We start from the raw sequence: 20716 nt of genomic DNA on the forward strand, positions 1-20716 counted from the left end.
ATTTTGAATTTTTTTAAATTTTTCTCCGATATGTCTTTCCTTGGTCTTTTTCAATTTCCTAACAAGTCTCTATCCATTTGCTCTGTCTGTATTGGTATATTAGTATTTTGATGTTCCTGTTGAGGCTGTTAATATTTATTTTAAGGTCATTGTCTTGCGTGCACGTGTATAGTCTGTATAGTTCTCTTTTGTGTTTTATAAGCTTCAATATGAATTTGGGTAGAGTATGTGCGTAATAGGATCTTTTTAGTACGGGTGTAAATTTCTGCACTGCCAGTGATATTTGCGCTTGAAGTTGGTCAATAGTAAGGGGTTCCGATTGTGCTAAGATGTAGTTGTCCATGTAATTCTTCACTTGCTCTATGTTAGTCCTGTTTAGGTTTAGTTTATTGTTTGTGGCCTATGGTGTTTGTGGTGTGCGTCGCATCTGGTTTAGGTCAATTTTGAATGTGATAGTCAGATGGTCTGATCTTAGTTTATTTGTTAGGTTTATGCTATTAACGTTGTCTCTAAGGTTCTTCGTGTGTAGTAGAATGTCAGGCGTGGAGTTAGGGTTTTGTGGCATAAGGAAGGTAGGTGCAGTGTGTCGTCGTTCGAAGTCGGAGTTCTCAAGGAAGTTCTTGAGTTGCTGTTTTTCCCTCGATTGATGTTAAAGTCTCCCACGATTATAGCATGCTTGTATAAACTGGCCTTGGTAAAGACGTTAGATTCGATGTCAGAGGAAGGATGAATGTAGACCACGAATATATGAACTTTTCCGGCTGAAAAGGGAAGTGTGAAGTGAATGCACTCATTTAAGTTATTATTTAGTGCAGGAGGGTTTGCCTTGCCCATCATAAGTGCTGACCTACAGAGTGCGATCGTCCCTCCCCTGGCATTGGTCCTTTGGTAGCCATGTTTAGTAATGTGTGTACAGTCGCGATACTTTATTATTTGGTCAATTTTAGTTTTAGTTTTAACTAATAGGCAACCGTCAATGTCATTTTGTTCGATGTAATTGTATAGTGTGTGTTTCTTTTGGTGTAGTCCGTTGATGTTGGAGTAAATTAGTTTATGTACGAGTCATTGTTGTTATATATTCGTTGTTGTCTGTCTGATGTGGCTGATGGGATCAGTTGGGGAGGGTAAATTGGGATTAATTAGGTCGAACATAAGTATGTACATATGGTTCCCGAAAAAAACTACTGTTGTATCGATCTTCAAATCCTCAATGAAACGATGTCTCAATTTTTTGAGTAGTTCTTCTCGGTTTACATTATTGTTTTTATTGATGCTGTTTTTGTATTTGTTAATTATGAAATCGTGCGTTGATATTGGGACGTGAATTCGATTATTGGAAGTTTTTGTTAGTGGAAGTTGGGATATGGTTTTGTTAGCGCATTTAATTCTTACATTCGGTATGTTTTGGATTGGTGCCGTGGGTCTGCTGAGGCATTTGGTACTCCACGCTGCATGTTCCTCAGATCCGCAGGCTGCATATTTCGGTGGCAATGGTGACTTGCATTGATGGGTGTTGTGGGGTCCCATGCACTTGTTGCATTTTACCCCGTTCGGACATTTTTCCGTAGTGTGGTCATACTTGGAGCATTTGCTACATGGGGCAGGGATAGGGTTAGGGGGCTTCTTTTCCGTAATGCGGTAGGACCGATTGAAGCAAAATATATGACGTTTAGCCATAAGTTTTTCATAGGTTCCCTAGTCGCCGGTAATCAGACGAAGCTTAAGCGTGGGCATTCCCCTTTCCTATGATATAATCCGCTTGCAATATCTCACTTGCAGCTCCATTTTTTTGGTCGATCATGGAACATTTCGTCAGTTATTTCTACTTCCACTCCTGTTACCACTGCTGAGTAAGTTGGAGTCATTAGCTTGTGTAGGATACTTCATTTTATTATACTATATTAGTTTGGTTAGACAAATCCAAAACTCCTTAAATGAGAATGAATTCAATACATATATGTGTGCATCAAACTTTGGGTAAATTCAGATTTTTTGTAAATATTTTTATAGTAATCAGGACATTGATAAATTTACCCTAAGGGTCAGTTTTTAAGACTTCCCAGTTCACCTGAAATATGTCGAATGGAACTTTTTTTTCGGAAAATCCCGAGACACGTTAATTTTACTTTTAAGGGTGACATTTTTAGATTATACATTCGTAGGTGTAGAATCATTTTCCTGAACGGGGTGGCAACTCCTTCATGAATCTTAAATGGCTCGGGGGGTCAAATGGCACATCAAATCAAAGGTATTTCAATTCTCTTTACAAGTATGCTAAATTTTTTTTCTCCGCCTTTAAATATCGTAAAAAAATCGTTTTAAAACACCGTTGAAATATATTTAAAAAAAATGTTTCATTATATACATAAAATATTGTATAAATTAAATTATCAAAGTGCAATCCATTTATTTCCATACAATAATAAAGTCTTTGTTCAATGTCTTTCCGAACGTTTTGTAGCATTTCGGGAGTTATTTAACCACATGTTATTACTATTCGGTATGGAAAATCTTCTAAAGAGGTAGATTTCGTTTTGTAAACAACAATTTTTAAATGGCCCCATAAGAAAAAGGCCAATGGTGTTACATCAGGCGATCTCAGGTGCCATTTAATGAAACCTCTTCTACCTATCAAGTGTTAGGGATGTATGTTGATTCGAAAAGTTACGTACCGGAACTGCATAGTGTGACAGAGCGTCATCCTGTTGAAAAAATATATGATTCTTTGGGGTGTGATCTTCGTTTTAAACGATATTCACAATGTGAGGGCAGATGAAGTCCTGAGGCAGATTGAGATAAGATTTATCCGTCAAGTTATCAGGTAGAAAAAAAGGAATTGAATACATAAAATGACGAAATTAAGACAGAGTATTAAGGCAATTTCTCAACTCACAATAGTAAGATTGCGGGTTGGTCGCAAAAGAATGATATTTGATTTAAGTATTTATGGCCGGTATACTTTTATTTCAGCGCTTTCTTTATTTCGTAAGTTTCTGGAATAATAATCTAACCTTATCGCGTTTATTACGGTCGAATAGAATAATACCTTCAAACAAATAGGTGCATGGTATAATATAATAATATGCAGATAGCTGAATACCGGCTTTTATAAGGGTATATTTGTATAAATGATATTTACCAAATGAATCATATTTATACAACGTAAACAGGTCTATAATAAAATCGGCACATACCACAGAGAAGGACTGAGGAATGGGATCCTTTTGAGTTCTGAAAACTTTGAAATTACTTTTTAATCTAAAATTTCCAAGAATAAATTATGCCTAAACTATCGAACGAATCCAGGAATCTGGAGCGACTACCTTTTTTGCAAAAATTATATTTAGATTTCCACCTGTATGGATGAAGAGAATATAATATCTCCATATGCTACGAAAACGGCTGTGTAATTTCTCATTCTGGTGATCGCCACTGATTTTTAGACAAGGCAATGACCTTATTCTGCAGTTTCACAAACTGCGACTTTAAAACTATTTTTTACATTTTCCAAGGAATTGAAGAAAACTTTCATGTAGAATTGTTTTCCAATTTCATGGCTAATTGAAATTTTTAGAGAACTTTCCGTTATATGACATCCGAGTGTCCAGGTTTTACCTGAACATAGCAGATTAACATGGGAAATCAGTGTTTATTTTTTGCGCTTGCACGGATTATACAATTGAGAAAAAATTACATGGAGGTCATAGTATTCGAGACCGGCCATTATTCCGCAATTTTGTCTATTCCCTAATTAGAGCCGTTTTGGTTTAAAATGCTTTCAAATTTCAAAAATTTAAATATTCCGCATAACCGTTCGAGGCCAAAAATGGTCAGAATTAAACACACACAGTCTCTTACAACATAAGAATAAAAACCCCATGTCAAGTGAGTTTTCTCTTTTTTTTTCATTTAACCTTTTATTTAAATGTACCAAAAAAAGTAAAAATAAATAAATTCAACAACTACTTACATACATATTAAAGTTTAATCAAACAAGTAATCTGACCAGTCGTAGTTTTGAACAGTTACGCGGGCCATTAAAATTTTTGAAATTTGAAGGCGTTTGGAACCAAAATTGCTCTAATGAGAAGAATGAAAAAATTAGACAATGATGGCCGGTCTTGAGTGCGATGACTTCCATGTAAAACTTTTCCAATTAGATAATCCGTACAGACGCAAGAAATAAAAAACTAGTTCATATGTTAATCTCCTATGTCCAGGGTTTGCCCAAATATCGAATATTTGTATCATTGAGGGCTATTTGCGTAAACTTTACTTAAATCGCTGTCAAGCCGAAGCATGGCTTAAATTGAAAGTTTTGCTTGTAGAAGGGTCAATTTAAGCCATTCTTTGCTCCAAACATTGGCTTGTGGATTTGAGGATGAATATTGGCGTTACTCAGTTGACGAAACTTACTTTTTATTTAAATAAGGCTTACGTTGGAAATCTTACCACTCCTACCTCTTACCATTTAAGAAAAATCTTTAAACCCTTCAATAATATTTTCAAAGGCGATGAAAAGTTAAATAATTAATTTAATTAATTATTCATTATATTAAGTACTAATTTTAAGGTATTAAACGTAAGACTCAGGAGATGAAGCTATAAGCTCCAGTGAAAAATTTATAAACATTTTAAATGCTGATATAGATGTAGCAAGTTTTCAATTGGGCCCCTCGTATATAAGATTTTGCTGTGAATTAGTTAATTAATTGCAAGAGAGTGGAAAATATTTACGAGACTAACAAATCCAGAACTAATGAACAGAGAATCGTTTGAAAATTGGATCGTTAGGTCTGCTAAGGACTGACGAATCCTACAGACACAACAAGCGAACTCCTGGTAGGGTTAGCAGCTATATGAATTCAATAAAGCATTATGTCAATTTTTCCATTTCCATAGAAAAGATCTTCTTGGCAAAATTACCAGGAGTTTGAAAAACCGATACTTAACGGGCTAATAAACCCATATGATACTGTCTAGGCATATGTATAAATTTTAGATTTTTAACGATATCGCTAATTCGACTCTGTATTCATACTTGTTTAACCAAGGTAATAATTTGAATTTCCGAAATTAGTTCAAATTTATTTTGGCCCATGTTTCTCCAGTGTTCTTCAGAGTGAATTATGTTTAGTATTCTAGTTCTTCCACACGTACTGTTATAGTATAGTACTCTGCAGGAAAATACTATGGCTACTGTATGTATTGAAGCGATAAAAACACTGCTTTCGGCACACTAACGAATACATTATCAGGAAAATGGGCCCCCCAATAAAGCCATCGAATATGTTGGGGAACAATCTGATGAGAGCAAAGCGGTAGAAGACCAAGCGAATCAGGTGAGCAGAATATTTATCGTTGTTTTCCCAATTAACGAATGGTTCACACTTCCTAATGTTATCTTCCATTAAATACAGGATGAATATGAAATTCCTGAAAGCTGACAAAAGTGTTCAAACAGAAGTAGCAATCAAGCAATTATTAACATCGATATGCTTGCGGTAATACTCATTTACGTCACGAGTGAAGAAAATAACGCACGATTATGAAATATCGCGTCGGAGCTTCAGGCGAGCGAGGCAAACACGCGAGTAAGTTAAGAAAATTCGTCGCGAGTTATGTACGTAATTTTTTGCTCACGGTCATGGATCATATAGAAAATTAATAAATGGAAAAGTTTACCCGACTCTGACTCGGGTCAGTTAGTTTTTTTTATGTATTAATGCACGCCACTTTTTAATTGACCTGATTGGGTCGTTCGGTCAACTACAATCCGCGTGCAGTAAAACTATCGCTTTTGGTTCTTGTTCGATAAATAACTATTTTTCTAATATTAATGTGGGTTTATTTGTTTTTCTATTTTAGTGACCTAGATCTCATTATTGTCATTCAAAAATTCCCACTTTTTCGTCATTGCCTTTGAATTAATTCCCTGAAAATAAGCTTAATCAGATTATACGTTTTGTATGGTTAATTAAATTTTTCCTATTCAAATTCAAATATTTGAGAAAGTTATATATATATTGTATAAAATTGTCATAAAATAATAAATATTTCGAGATAATTCCAAGGCACAATTTAGGGATAAAAAATACAATGAATTAACAAAAATGAATTTTTTCTTCGCTTTATCGCATGCACGCATTACTTGAGAGTAGCACTCGTGTGGTATTAAGTCGTGATGCTCCATCTGTGCGTAGCTTTTTATCTAACAAGTTCGGAAAGTGATATTTTACCTCACTTGCTCGACGTGTATCGACGTTTAGTCAACGATTGGGTGCGATAAAAATATTTTCAATGTTTTACACACTCGTAAGAATTATCTGCTGGACTATTGAACGACGACATGTAAGATTCAAATGAGGACAAATTAGTATGCCTTATGTTTTATTTACTTATGTATACTATACAACCCCTTATTTTTGCAATTATTTATTTATGTTTGAAGGAACCCAATTCTGAACCAACAGATGAAACAAATCCAGACAGAGCATCATGGGATAAACCTATAGAATTTCTAATGTCTTGCATAGCCATGAACGTCGGGCTGGGTAATATATGGAGATTTCCATTTGTGGCTTATGAGAATGGAGGAGGGGCCTTTCTAATACCGTACATCTTGGTTCTATTACTCATGGGTCGACCAATGTATTATTTAGAAGCTTGTTTAGGCCAATTCGTTAGCAGAGGAAATGTGAAGATGTTTGAAAATTTGGCGCCTGCGCTCAAAGGTAAGATTTTGCCATTAAATATGTACATTTTCAGCATTTCGAAATTATAGGGGTCGGATTCGGTCAGTTGATAGGCACGATATGTGTGGCGACTTATTACTGTTCGTTAATGGCGTTAACGCTTTTCTATTTAATAAACTCTTTTAATTCTGAACTTCCTTGGGCTTCGTGTAAACCAGAATGGGCGAATGTTAGTTGGGTGAAGGATGGCAATGTTACCTGCATATCCTCAAACTCTAATGAAAATGGGGGTTCCGGAGAAACAGAAATCAGTTCAGCAGAACTATATTTTAGGTAGGGAGGTAGTTAGTTTGCCATTTTCATCACTTCTCTTCAAAAAATACGCTAGTTGTTATGAATATTCGATGACGAAGCTGTGGGAAATATGTTTATTTCCTTACCATTGCACGTGCAACTCGTGAGAAATGAAAGTATACCATAACTGAGGCTCTTTCCATGTCATTTTTGAGTTGGTAACTAAGCAATATTCTAAGGATTTCAGAAAAATACATTTTTTGATGGTTGTTTCCTATATTGTCAAGAAATATTTCTCATCTATGACTTTTTTGCCTTGAAAATTACTAAACATCTACGTGTATTTCTGAGAGTAAAATATGTTAGCTGCGCGTCACTGAATAAGACGAAATGCATGGGCGTATATTGACACGCTGAAGCAGTCGAAGCGTGCAAATATCGGACATTCAAATTGTCTATGAATAATTTCCAAATATCTGTTTTTTGAAAACAATCAAAAATAAACTTGTATTTTTGAGTGCTAGATATGTGAGGACTGTACGCTGATGAATTAGCTAAATTGTATATACAGGAAGTTATTTCAGTACACGGCCAAGTTTCAAGATTTGATTCTTTGAGTGGTTTTAAGATAAAAAGTTTATATAAACATAGGTGCGGCGTTTTCAAGATACATGGTATCAAACTTTAAAAAAATAGTTTTTTTGAAAGAATATGAATTCTTTAGCTGATTTTGTTGATATTTGTCATTCCCTTATTGTTAAATGCGTTTTTATTAAAAAAAATATATGTACAATTCGTTTAAGTTTAGTTTTAACAAACTTGTCCCTTGAAAATGAAGTATTATTGAACCTACGTTTATATAAATTATTCGTCTTACAATCACCTCAATAATCACTTCCTTCAAGTTTAACTATGTATCTAAATAACGCCTTGTACGTTATGTCCTTAAATGGAGATGCCAAAGAAAGAAAATTGTAATGAGAAATATACTTTCCATAAAGGTTTTTGCTCGTTTCAAAACGGTTGAATCAGTTCTCACTGTCTCAATTTTCCTTTTCATTACCGAGAAATATCGAAAAATGAATTTTCATGTTTATGGCAACCATAATCACGACTTTTGTTTACTAAGTTTTTATTACAATAATTTAAGAGTAAAGAGGGAATCAGAAATAGAAAAATTATTACATTCATTCACCACCATTTTAAACGCACAGCTTAGTAAAATTAAACGACCGACTTTCCGACAAGTGGATTGGTAGAAGGGGACCAATTGAACAGCTTGTGAGATCACCAGACTTAACGTCATTAGATTATTTTTTATGAGGATTTACAAAATTGGTTGTTTACAAAATAAGGCAAGCAGGACTGTTCCAAAAGCGATATGTAAAATGTCAGAGAAGCGTTTCAAAGTAGGCTTTATTATTCTAATTCGGAAAATAATGGAGAAAATTTGGAACATTTAATAAACTAAAAGTGTTAAAAGTGGAAATTCAAATTTTAAATGTGTGTTTTTTTAAAGGCCAATAATAAGAAAAATTGTTTGTCTCATAATTAAAACAGCCACGGAGAAGTTTATTACAACAATTTTTTAATCGTAAGACATATTTGATTAAAAAAGTTCTGGTTTTAACTCTATAGAAACACTAAAAGAAAAATGAATTTTGAATGATCAAAGACACCTCACTTGATAATACAACAGTTAAATATTGTAACTGAGGTACCAAATTGTGAAGAATGAAAAACCCTTTAAAATGATGTGTTACTTAAACTTTTTTATCATTTAAGATTTTTGAGAGGGTTGTTTCGGGGGGAGAGGCGTAGTGAATTCTACATAGCAGTTATTCCCATTCAATAACAAAAGCGACGTATTCCGGCAGATTAAAAAAAACTATCTCGGTTTAAAATAACAGGGTGGTAAGTTTTCAAATTGACACCCTGCATACGTCTTCAGCGAACTACTTGCATTGCACTATAAAACCAATTTACATTGATCAGACTTGCAACATAACTGTTCATAAATATTTATGAGAAAGAATGATAATTTCAATGGCTAAGAACAGTTTTATTTTATTCCTCTCCTTCTAGTTTTTTCTCCCTGGATCCTTATGGACTCCATTTGTCCATGGTACCAAGCGCCCTTGCATATATATACAGGGTGTTACAAATTAGTAGGCCATTCCGCTAACCACAGATTCTTTGAACGAAAATAAGTCGACTTTCCTTATGTGACTTTTTTCTTTGGAGTTTTATACTCACTATACAGAGTGTTAGAGTAATTAAAAAAATAATTTATTTGGTTAATAACTTCGGTACTTCTTATCGTATTTTAATGAAATTTTGTTTTTATGCACAGTTTGATGAGGCGTTCTTTACCTATAATGTAGATAAAAAAAATTTAAACCCGAGAAGGGAAATTGGGGATCACGGACACGTCCCCCTCAAACTTTGTTTGCACGCGCCAATGGTGAACGTGTTTAATTTTTTAAACTAAATATTCTTTTATCTTAATTTTTTCATTCTTGTAAAATTTTGATTTACCGCTTACTTTAGAAGATATTCCAGCATATGGCCTCTCAATATATGGTAATGTGGTGGAGCACCATCCAACTGAAACCACATATTTTGACGCACATTTAAGGGCAAATCATCTAGTAAATCTTTAAATGAATTTCTTAAAAAAAATAGAAATTGTTCAGCATTTAATCGCGAAGGCATGAAAACCGGACCTAAGAGAAAATTGTCAACTATTCCTGCCGAGATATTTAAACGAATATGTGGTTTCAGTTGGATGGTGCTCCACCACATTACCATGTATTGAGAGGCCATATGCTGGAATATCTTCTAAAGTAAGCGGTAAATCAAAATTTTAAAAGAATGAAAAAATTAAGATAAAAGAATAATTAGTTTAAAAAATTAAACACGTTCACCATTGGCGCGTGCAAACAAAGTTTGAGGGGGACGTGTCCATGATCCCCAATTTCCCTTCTCCTGTTAAAATTTTTTTTGCCTAAATTATAGGAAAAGAACGCCTCATCAAACTGTGCATCACTGCAAAATTTCATTAAAATACGATAAGTACCGAAGTTATTAACCCAATAAATTAATTTTTTAATAACTTTAACACTCTGTATAATGAGTATAAAACGCCAAAGAAAAAAATCGCATAAGGAAAGTCGACTTATTTTTGCTCAAAGAATCTGTGGTTAGCGGATTGGCCTACTAATTTGTAACACCCTGTATACAGGGTTATTCACGCTATACGGCTCGGAATATTGTGGCCAAAATACGAGGTTTTCTAAAAATTTTTCTTTTGGGTTATATGGGGATCTATTATGGCTACTTTTTAAAATTATTTTCATATTATACAGGGTGTCCCAAAAGTGCTAAAAGTATCAAAGTTGTGTTTTTTTTAATGGAACCCCTTGTATATTGTTGCATTTTTGGATTCTACGATCAAAATAAATGTGTGTTTTAATAAGGTTTACAATACCTAGCACTTACGGTTTTTGAAATAATTTAAATTTTGTAAAAATTTGGCCTAATTTTCATGTTTTAACCACTTAAGCAGTATTTAAGTTATGTAAGCGTAATTTACAGTGTAGTGTAATAATGGATCATACTTTATATCCCAATCATGAAAAACTTGCCAGCTTATACAGGGTGTGCAAAAATTAAAACTATTCAAATGAGGACTTTAAGTGGCTATAACTGGATTAATTTAAATGCAATGCCATATTTTTTAACTTACCAGGATATGTAGTTTTTAAATACCCATCGAATGGTACTAGGATGTTCATAGCTAAGTCTTCGCGTTTTTGCAGAATGCACTAAATAATGGCTCCTTGCGCCATTTGGCGTCTTTTAGTTCAAAGTTCCAATGTATCTAGTTGCCTATGATATTTCAAAATATCAGATAGTTAATTTAGTTTATTTTTTAGTTTAGTCTGCAAAGGTACTTTTTTTCTAGAGTGTGTAATGTACCCTCAGGCTACGCCTATGCCTATGCAATCCGTCCGATCATGTCCGTGATGACCATATGTTGGGAACCCATTTTCTTCCTGTAAGGGTTGCCCTGCATAAAGGAACTTTCACTCTTTTATCCTTATCAAGACAAAGGTCTAAATTCATCCATATTTGGTCAAAATCTTTACAGCTGCAATTCCCAGTAAATTCTCAATTTTTGCCTTTGTCTCAAGATACGGTTTAAGGATTTAAAAAGTTACCAACTGTGGATTGACCCTGTTAATGGGTACCGATCCCCTGATTGGGTATTTAAGCTACCCCGAATCCCATAAACTCTCTATTACTCTAAAAATCCTCTCTAATGTCAAGATCATTTTAGTTTTTACCGATTAATACATAAAAGGAATTGTCTACAATACGCCTCCAACAACTCCACAGGATATGAAAACACGTATAAGAGACGCGTTTGAAACTATTACTCCGCAAATGTTGTCCAGAATTAGCGGTGGTTTTGAAAAAAGAATTTGTAAGTGTTTGGAAATGGACGGTCGACATTTCGAACATCTGTAATAAATATTTTGTTTCCGTTTTATGTTATACTTGATATGTGATTTAGAACTTTGAACTAAAAGACGCCAAATGGCGCAAGGAGCCATTATTTAGTGCATTCTGCAAAAACGCGAAGACTTAGCTATGAACATCCTAGTACCATTCGATGGGTATTTAAAAACTACATATCCTGGTAAGTTAAAAAATATGGCATTGCATTTAAATTAATCCAGTTATAGCCACTTAAAGTCCTCATTTGAATAGTTTTAATTTTTGCACACCCTGTATAAGCTGGCAAGTTTTTCATGATTAGGGTATAAAGTATGATCCATTATTACACTACATTGTAAATTACGCTTACATAACTTAAATACTGCTTAAGTGGTTAAAACATGAAAATTAGGCCAAATTTTTACAAAATTTAAATTATTTCAAAAACCGTAAGTGCTAGGTATTGTAAACCTTATTAAAACACACATTTATTTTGATCGTAGAATCCAAAAATGCAACAATATACAAGGGGTTCCATTAAAAAAAACACAACTTTGATACTTTTAGCACTTTTGGGACACCCTGTATAATATGAAAATAATTTTAAAAAGTAGCCATAATAGATCCCCATATAACCCAAAAGAAAAATTTTTAGAAAACCTCGTATTTTGGCCACAATATTCCGAGCCGTATAGCGTGAATAACCCTGTATATATAAATATATGTCGGAGATTTATTAGTTCTTAAGTTTTAAATGTAAAATTTGAGTTAGCAATAAGGCTGAAGAGCAGGTTGACAGGTTTATCGTGGAGATAAAGCACTGTCGAACGAGGTCACTATTACCGACCCAATTAAGGGCCATGTGTGCAGTTTCGGTCCGTGGGAAAACCAGGACCAACAGGTACCATCCCTTAAGTCAAGAGGACCACGGGAAATGGGAACTGTGAGGAAGGCAGTAATTGAAAAGAAGGGAAAGGTTGCGGTCGAGTAGTGGTGAATTCGTTAGCCTTGCCTTACTATCAATTTGCTTAATAAAACAATCAAAATTATCAATGATGGAGAATATTCCTAATGCTACCCCGACATATATATATATATATATATATATATATATTATGATTAGACAAAAGATCGGATGAAATGCACATGACCATAAAATAACTTAGATGGTCCTAGAAGTTATGTAACTCATGAAAACGAGAATTAAGTTTAGGACTTAAAAAAATTTTCAACTATATGGACCCATTTTTCGACATTTCTCTACAACGACAGACAAAATTGATACGATGAGACCTGTTTCAACCGATTTAGAACCAGTAAAAACTTTCATTAAAGATAATTTTTTCTCGTAAAATGAAAAATAAGAAAATTTCTCTTCTTGGCAATTTCATACAGGGCCATATTGTACGTTTGCGCAAGAGTCTTTCTTTCCCTACAGACACAAGATTTTCAAGTTTGAGGAAGTGAAGGAGGTGTATATAGAGTGTTTGAAATATTTGTTATACATGACAATTAAAAAACTATTTTTCCATCGAAAGATATCCTTTTCAATATCAAAGCTGATGTAATTTGACGTTAAGAAAAAAAAGCAAAATTTTTTTAGGGTGAACTTTTCAGTAGGACACTCTATATTTATACATACTTGTACAAAAATTTGAACCAGTACTTCTTTATTTTAAGGTACAGATTTAATTAAAATCGTTTTCCCTTCTTGAAATGGGGTGAAAATGTCATAATTTCTATCTGAGAAAACGTCATATGCGACTGTTTTTTAAACCGTTTTCAAGAGAATTCAGGACACGTGATTGAACCAGATTGACAAAATTGTTGCCAACTGCCATCGATATGTGATTTTCAACCATATTTGAAAAAAACTTAAATAACTAGCTAAAAAATTGGAGTATTATCAAAATTCCTTGATATCCCTCCTTTTCTAGAATTGATGTTTTAAAAGAGTCAGTAGACATAGCTGATGGCATAGGAGCCCCAGATTGGCAATTAACATTATGTTTGTTAGCGTCTTGGATCGTGACATTTTCTATATGTGCAAGAGGTGTTCATAGTTCCGGTAAAGCATCATACTTCCTGGCTATATTTCCATATGTAGTATTATTTGCTTTACTGATTAGAGCTGTAACATTGGAGGGATCTGGCAATGGAATATTATACTTTATTACACCTGACTGGGCCAAATTACTTGATGCCAAGGTGAATAATTAAATCTTCAATTTACAAACAGTTTTAAATTCTTCTAACAATGTAGTGTGTTAGTTTTATAGTTAGATATTATTTATTATTTCAACAACTTCGAAAAAGAATGAACTACGTAAGTAGAATAAAATTTTTCTTTGCTCTATAAGTGAACAATACAGCAATAATTGTAATATTTTAGGTGTGGTACAACGCCATGACTCAATGCTTCTTTTCACTAAATATAGGCTTCGGATCCGTCTCAATGTATGCTTCCTATAATGGCTTCAGGCATAATGTATACAGGTCAGTGAAGACAAAATAACAATTTTAATTAACTAAGGCATTAAATACGCAATAACAAGATTTGGTATACGTGCAGTAAAAAGGTCGTGACAGATGGCGTTGCTGCGTTAACTTCTTGCAGGGCCAACGTATTTGTAGTTGAAATTGTAGATATCTACCTACGTTTAATTGGCTGTTTTTTAGTGGGTGAAACCCCACACAGGCTAATTGCATGGGCACCAGTATCGTCTTCCGCCAAAATTTTTTATCCTCGGGGTCGCGTTCCCTCCTCAAAAAAAAAAACGTTTCATTGGCTCAAAATGAACTAAACTGACGGGATTTAATAGGATCGAATCCAGTCTTAAAAGTTCTCAGTTTAATTAAACGCAGAGCTCAAATGATTCAAGTCGTAATAGGTTTTAATCGTCTTCCCATATGCTTTTTAAATACACTGACTTTCAAAAAAACCGCAACACCAAGAAGAACACATCGTACACGTTTGAAATTCTGACATTACGTTGGGTCGGGTAATAGTTAAAAACGATCAAAATATCAAAAGAAAATTATTGTGAATAAGTGAAAAAATGTAATAATAATTTAAATATGAGTGGTATCTCCTCTTAAATTAATACATTCCTGTAAGCGACGTGGCATGCTTAAAATTAAATTGTCAATATCTTCCTGTGGTATTGTATCCCAGGCAATCTGCACCTGCTCGCGGAGTTCATCTATGGTCTCTGGAGGGCGAGCTAAACGTTGAAGTCTCCGACCCATTATATCCCATACATGCTCTATTGGGGACAAATCTGGAGACCGAGCTGGCCAAGGCAAAGTATCTAAATTTTCAACTTCCAAATACCTCAAAGTATCGTTGGCTACATGTGGTCGCGCATTATCCTGTTGAAATATGCTTCCAGGATGGTCGTGCATGTATGATACAAAAACCGGTTCTAAGAAACTATTAATGTACCTCTGAGCATTTAATCTATCATAAATGAAAACAAAAGGAGACCGACTACCATACTGGATGGTACCCCAAATCATGACACCTGGTGTTAAACCAGAATGACGCCTTTCCAAAAAGTCCAAATTTAATCGCTCTCCTCTGCCCCTTCTAACACGTAACCGTCCATCAGATCGCCATAAACAAAATCGGCTCTCACCACTGAACATGATTCTTCTCCACTCATCCACCTATTACACTCTCAGACGACACCACTCTATTCGGGCTACACTGTGGTTTCGTGATAATGAATGCTGACGCATAGGACGATATGAATTTAGTCCAAAACTTCGAATTCTGCGATACATCGTACTAAGGGAGACCCTTCGATTTAGGGTGGCTACCCAGTTAGCACCAAGAGACGGAATTGTTTCAAACGGGGCGCCTGTCGCTGAACGACGAAGTCTCTGGTCTTCGCGTTGGTTCGTCATTTTTGGACGGCCACTACCACGATGACGATTTACTGACCCTTCGTTAGACCAATCTCTCCAAGCTCTTAGCACTGTTGATGCGTTTCGATCCAATCTACGTGCAATTTTGCGGAAAGGTAAACCTGCCTCATGCATACCAACAATTCTTCCTCTTTCAAAGGGAGTTAACTGCTGATAAACTGCATTTTGGCGTACACGAGGCATTTTGCACTACCACACATTCAATATAGTACTAACAATAATACCTTTATCGTTATCCGCCTGTAAAAAAATTTGCAAAAAGAACGATCGGCGCAGATAAAAAAGTAAAGAAAAACTTCATATCGCATTAAAATACGAACTTGAAATTTTTATAATTTTTTTCTCTTTACCAGTCTAAAATAATACCAAAATTTCAAATACATACAATGCGTTCTTCTTGGTGTTGCGGTTTTTTTGAAAGTCAGTGTATAATACATTTTCCTCTCTGTTCTTTGAGTAAAAATATTTATTGTTCTTAGGGATGCAATGGTAGTAACAACTTTAGATACGGGTACGTCATTACTTGCTGGGACAATCATTTTCGGTATCTTAGGAAACTTGGCGAGTAAAATGAAAGTAGACGTATCAGAAGTGATAAAGTCAGGAGGTACTGGTTTAGCATTTATATCATACCCTGAGGCTATTGCGAGATTTGAAGCAGTTCCGTGGGTAAGTAAAACCGGGTCTTACTTGATCATTACCGGATTTTACTAGATTTTGAAAATCTGAAATTTTAATATTATCTTTTTTCAGCTTTTTTCAATTCTCTTTTTTGTAATGCTCTTCGTTTTGGGGGTCGGAAGCTTAGTCGCTTTACAGGCTTGTGCCTTTACGGTTATTATGGACTTTTTTCCAAAATTAAAAACTTGGCACGTATCACTGGCAACAGCCATAGGAGGGTTTATTATAGGATTGGTATACGTAACCCCAGTAAGTAGATTATTTTATGTTAAACTACAGCTTGGATATTCCACAAATTTTTAACAATTTTTTTTTGTTTTTAGGGTGGACAATGGATATTTACAATGGCAGATTTTTACGGAGGGACATTTATCTTTTATGTTATGAATATCTTCGAGGTTATATCTGTTATATGGTGGTATGGTGAGTCACAAGAAAAACGTGTAAAATATTTCTACAAAATGTTTACAAAATACCTGCATAAATTCTTCCAAATATTTACGTATTACAGCGATACTTGTTTAATTTTAAAATCTTAAAAATATGCTTCTAAATTATTGGAAAATATGTTCCAATTGATTCAAGTTTCTCGAGTAAAACTGATATAACTACGATCCACCCCATAAACAGCCATTATTTAATAAAAATTGCATAAATTCATTATAAAATTCACATTAGACTTAATGACGGTTAATGATTTTATAAAATATACATAGATGTTCTTGATACGTTTATTATATTGGCTCAATAATTGTGAATTATGACCGAACAAGGTGTATTCCATATGGAAACTTGGATCAAAAGTGATTTAGTAGACCATATTACGTAGATGAGCTTTAAGATGGCGATAAAATGCCTACGTGATAACTCATTAGTGAATCAGTGAGTTGATTTAAACCTTACAAATATTTCAGATAATGTAACATCACTTGTTACTTGTTTTTCTCAATAACGAGCAACCGTTTTTTCCTTAAATATAAATTTGTATTTTTGTGATGTTCCATAAATGATCGATTTTTGAATTCCATTATTGTATAAACACTTTACACGTATAGCATCAGATGTATTTAGATTCTCTGCAAGTTCACAATATGAAATAAAAAATTAGCTTCCTCCATATCGAGTGTCCCAACTAAAATTTGCATCACGTAAAATCTCCGATTTCGTTCTAATTCGTTCTAATATATTCATTTTAATTTGAAGAAAACCAAATTTTATTTTGATTTCGAAATAATTTCTACATCCTACAAGCACTCAAAGACCTCCCCTTCAAAACCTTTAAATAGTAGGAGGGGACGAGTTACACGTCATTTTGAAGGTGCTTCCATTTTCTATGTAACCATGTTTTTTTTTTCATGTTTGATCTATTCATATTTTACAAATATTTTAGCATTTTACAAAATTGGGACGAAATAGGATGGTTCATGAGGTGCAAATTTTAATTGGAGCATCCTATAAGTAGTTTTTGCTTTAAAAGATGCGTGGACAAACATAAAGGAATCCGGTCTGAGTGTGCTTTTTAAAAAGTCTTGTCTGTATCTCAAATGAATTTGTCCCATATTTTTGCCGCACACTGTACAAAAACACATATACACATTCAGGATGTTGCTAAATATCACGCATATACAAAAAGAAGTAATTTTTTTAGCTTATTTCATGACTAAAAGTTCATGTAAATATAAATTGGCAAATGTTTCGTTATTCATCTATAAGGTGTTCAAAATTGATACATTTTTAAATTTTTATATTTCCAGTTTTAACTTTTAAGAGGTAGTTCCAATTAAACTTTCAAAATTTAAAAAAATAGGATTTATTTATAGCATTTGCGTTTACCTATACAGTTATGTAATAAATAATTGTTTACCCATAATAAACTTAATTTTCAGGGGCGAATTACAGAATTTTTTTCTTGATAACCGACGCAGATATAAAAACTTCAAGAGATCAAAAAGTTTCTAAACAAAATAAAAAATAATTTTATGTTTAAAAATTTACTAACAGTGTATCGCGATAAATTTTAAGCGGAGAAAACGGGACATGACCCCTGAAAGAATAACACTCTGTAGGTTGTCAAAACCATTTGGCACATCCAATTATACAAGTTTTACGACGTAAACTTCACCCCAATTTTTCATTAAATATTTTAAAAATTGCGAGAGCTACAAAAAAACTGAAAAATATGGGAAATTTGAACACTGTACATAGGTAACCAATAATTTGCGAATTTATGTTTATATTTTTTTAGTCATTAAGTAAGCTAAAAATTATTTTCTTCTTTATATACATGGTATTTGCGAACATCCTCTATAATAATAATAATAATAATAATAATAATAATAATAATATATAATAAAACACTGTTTAATTAGTCCTTCACTATTTTAAGCTTATTTAACTAAAAAATATGATTATCATTCGTGTTGTAGTTATTTGTATTTGATATTTTAGGTTTAGAAAATATCTGCCAAGACATTGAATTCATGACAAAACGAAAACCAGGTTTCTACTGGAGGTTTTGCTGGTGCATCATCATACCTGTTGTACTCATTTTCGTCCTTTCATATTTTTTGATTAACTATGAACCTTTGCAATACGAGAACAAGGAATACCCAAGCAACATCATAGGTATACTCACTGAAGGTTATAGAATAATTACATCTGCGACTATATTAAATTAATTTCAGCTTGGGGTTGGGCTTTACTGGGGTTTGGAGTAATTCAGCCTTTGCTATGGTTTTTGGTTGATTTCTATCGAAGAACCAGGCATTTAGGCTCTGCAAAACAGGTGATTTTGATAATGCTCATTTCGATAAAATAGTTCTTTAATCGTTAATATCTTAATCGTCTTTATGTGGTTTAGGCAGTGATTAAAATGTTCAAACACACGGATTGGGGTCCCAAAGATCTAAAGCTAAACTGCAAGTGGCATGAATTTAAAATGCTACAAAACGCAGACCGAGTACTCAAACTTAGGGGGAGAATTGCTGACAAGTTATTCATACTCATTGGAAAGTAGAGGGAAAAGTCTAAAGTTTTCACTGTTATATTGAAAATTTATAATCAAATTGTTGTATTTTTAGTTCCTATTATAAAAGGTTTCATTTCAATTAACTTGTTTTATTTTTACCGTTAGTTCCTTCATTTTATGCATGTGATCGTGGTTATTAAACAGATCTCATAGAGTGCCACCCATATTCACGATATCTCTTTCTTTTCGCACAACATATGTATTTCCTCCAAAATCTATATTTTTTTCAAAATTTCAATGAAATGAACGAAAACTAATACAATGTTGGATAAGATTAAACTTCATGTTTATAGTGATAAGGATGGGACTCATGTGCTTTTTGTTCGTTCAAATCTTCCCTCTCCTAGATTTGTCACTAGAGCCCTTTAACATCATATCTCCTCATTATGTTAACATGAATTAATTTGAATTATTGTACTGATGGTGTCCATTAACGTCATCGATGGTCCCATATCAGTTTGTTCAGGAGCATGCAGGGCGTTTCATTTAAAGTTACACAAGTGATTATTCATGAAACCAATTTTAAAATAAAAAAAGTCTCAAACAAACATTGCTTGTATGAATAGGGACATCAAACGCACTTGAGCAAATTTTTACTTAAGGGCATTTAAAGGACAATTCAAAAACAATTTTGTTTTTTTTAACGGAATACTTATTTTTTGGGAAAACTGAAAAGAGCTTATGAAATAAAATATTTTTCTTTCGATTTTTTTTTCTAAAATGTTTTCTTTTTCAGATATAAACAAAAATTTATTTGAACAAAAAAGTCAAGTTTTCACTAGAATGTACTCGTAATTTTTTTTTGGGGAGTATAAAATTTTATTATAAATTTTAACACAACGTTTAAGGAAAAGCTAATTATTTGTTTTTCAACTAAAGTTTTTAATGTAAAAGTGAAAAATGGCGAACTTTTTTAAAGAAAATATAATTCAAACGGTGTTATGAGGTTATGAAGTTTATGGAGAAAATGATCAAAACAGCGCTGAAGCTTATCGGATTCATATGCGAAGATTCTCTGAAAAACGACTACCTAATTGTCGAATTTTTTATTTAATACTTAAGAATTTTTTTTTAATTGGCAACGTGGAGACAAGTAGAAATTCTTGCTTGAAAACTGCTATCAATGAAAACAAGCAAATAGGTCCAGGCAGGTGGTCATCCAGATCACCTGACTTGGCTGTATTGGGCTTTTTCTGTTATGTTATTTTAAAGAGAAAGCGTACGTTGAAGTCCTAATTACTCTAGATGATATTAAAAACCGCATCAGAGTAGCTTCTGAAGCAATTACAGAAGAAATGCTCGGAAATGTTTCGAGGTCGTTTTCGATGAGAATTGGAAAATGTCTTTCTTGATGGGGAAAGTCAAAATTTTGAGCATTTGGTCGACTGATAAATGTTTAAAAATCATTTTTAGTATGATATTGGGTTAATTTTTGGAATCTGTAAATTTCATTTTCCATTAATAAAGTTTCTTCCCCAGTTTAAGGTATGTGTTATTTTAAATGTGCCACTTCAATTTTGGTTAATATCTGGAAAACATGAAGTTTTAGGATAAAACTTTTCTAGTAAAAATTTTTCAATTGTTT

At 33.5% G+C, this 20716-nt stretch overlaps 1 protein-coding gene across 5 annotated transcripts; it reads left to right on the forward strand.

The window, feature by feature from the left end:
- The first annotated feature begins 1725 nt into the window (after nucleotides 1-1725).
- On the forward strand, nucleotides 1726-19210 carry LOC136350843 (sodium-dependent nutrient amino acid transporter 1-like). Of its 5 annotated transcripts, none has more exons than XM_066302941.1 (12): nucleotides 2042-5201; nucleotides 5259-5342; nucleotides 6452-6734; nucleotides 6785-7028; nucleotides 13430-13700; nucleotides 13885-13988; nucleotides 15902-16091; nucleotides 16176-16352; nucleotides 16427-16526; nucleotides 18552-18728; nucleotides 18788-18888; nucleotides 18964-19210. In XM_066302941.1, exons 1-12 carry the CDS (start codon nucleotides 5193-5195, stop codon nucleotides 19117-19119), a joined length of 1896 nt encoding a protein of 631 aa, XP_066159038.1. In that variant the 5' UTR covers nucleotides 2042-5192; the 3' UTR covers nucleotides 19120-19210. The 5 variants fall into 5 exon arrangements, with proteins under 5 accessions (XP_066159042.1, XP_066159038.1, XP_066159040.1 ...); XM_066302943.1 differs by adding an exon at nucleotides 5421-5594 and having other exon boundaries at nucleotides 2045-5342; XM_066302942.1 differs by lacking the exons at nucleotides 2042-5201; nucleotides 5259-5342 and adding an exon at nucleotides 6230-6351.
- Nucleotides 19211-20716: the final 1506 nt, after the last annotated feature.

This window comes from Euwallacea fornicatus, chromosome 4 (genome assembly GCF_040115645.1).
Source record: "Euwallacea fornicatus isolate EFF26 chromosome 4, ASM4011564v1, whole genome shotgun sequence".
NCBI classification, from domain to species: Eukaryota; Metazoa; Arthropoda; class Insecta; order Coleoptera; family Curculionidae; genus Euwallacea; species Euwallacea fornicatus.

What these genes read in the sequence shown, in the direction of transcription:
- LOC136350843 (XM_066302941.1), top strand. An exon ending in GATTTGAAGCAGTTCCGTGG is followed by an intron (nt 16,092 to 16,175) that starts GTAAGTAAAACC and finishes ATCTTTTTTCAG; the next exon opens with CTTTTTTCAATTCTCTTTTT. An exon ending in ATCTGTTATATGGTGGTATG is followed by an intron (nt 16,527 to 18,551) that starts GTGAGTCACAAG and finishes TTGATATTTTAG; the next exon opens with GTTTAGAAAATATCTGCCAA.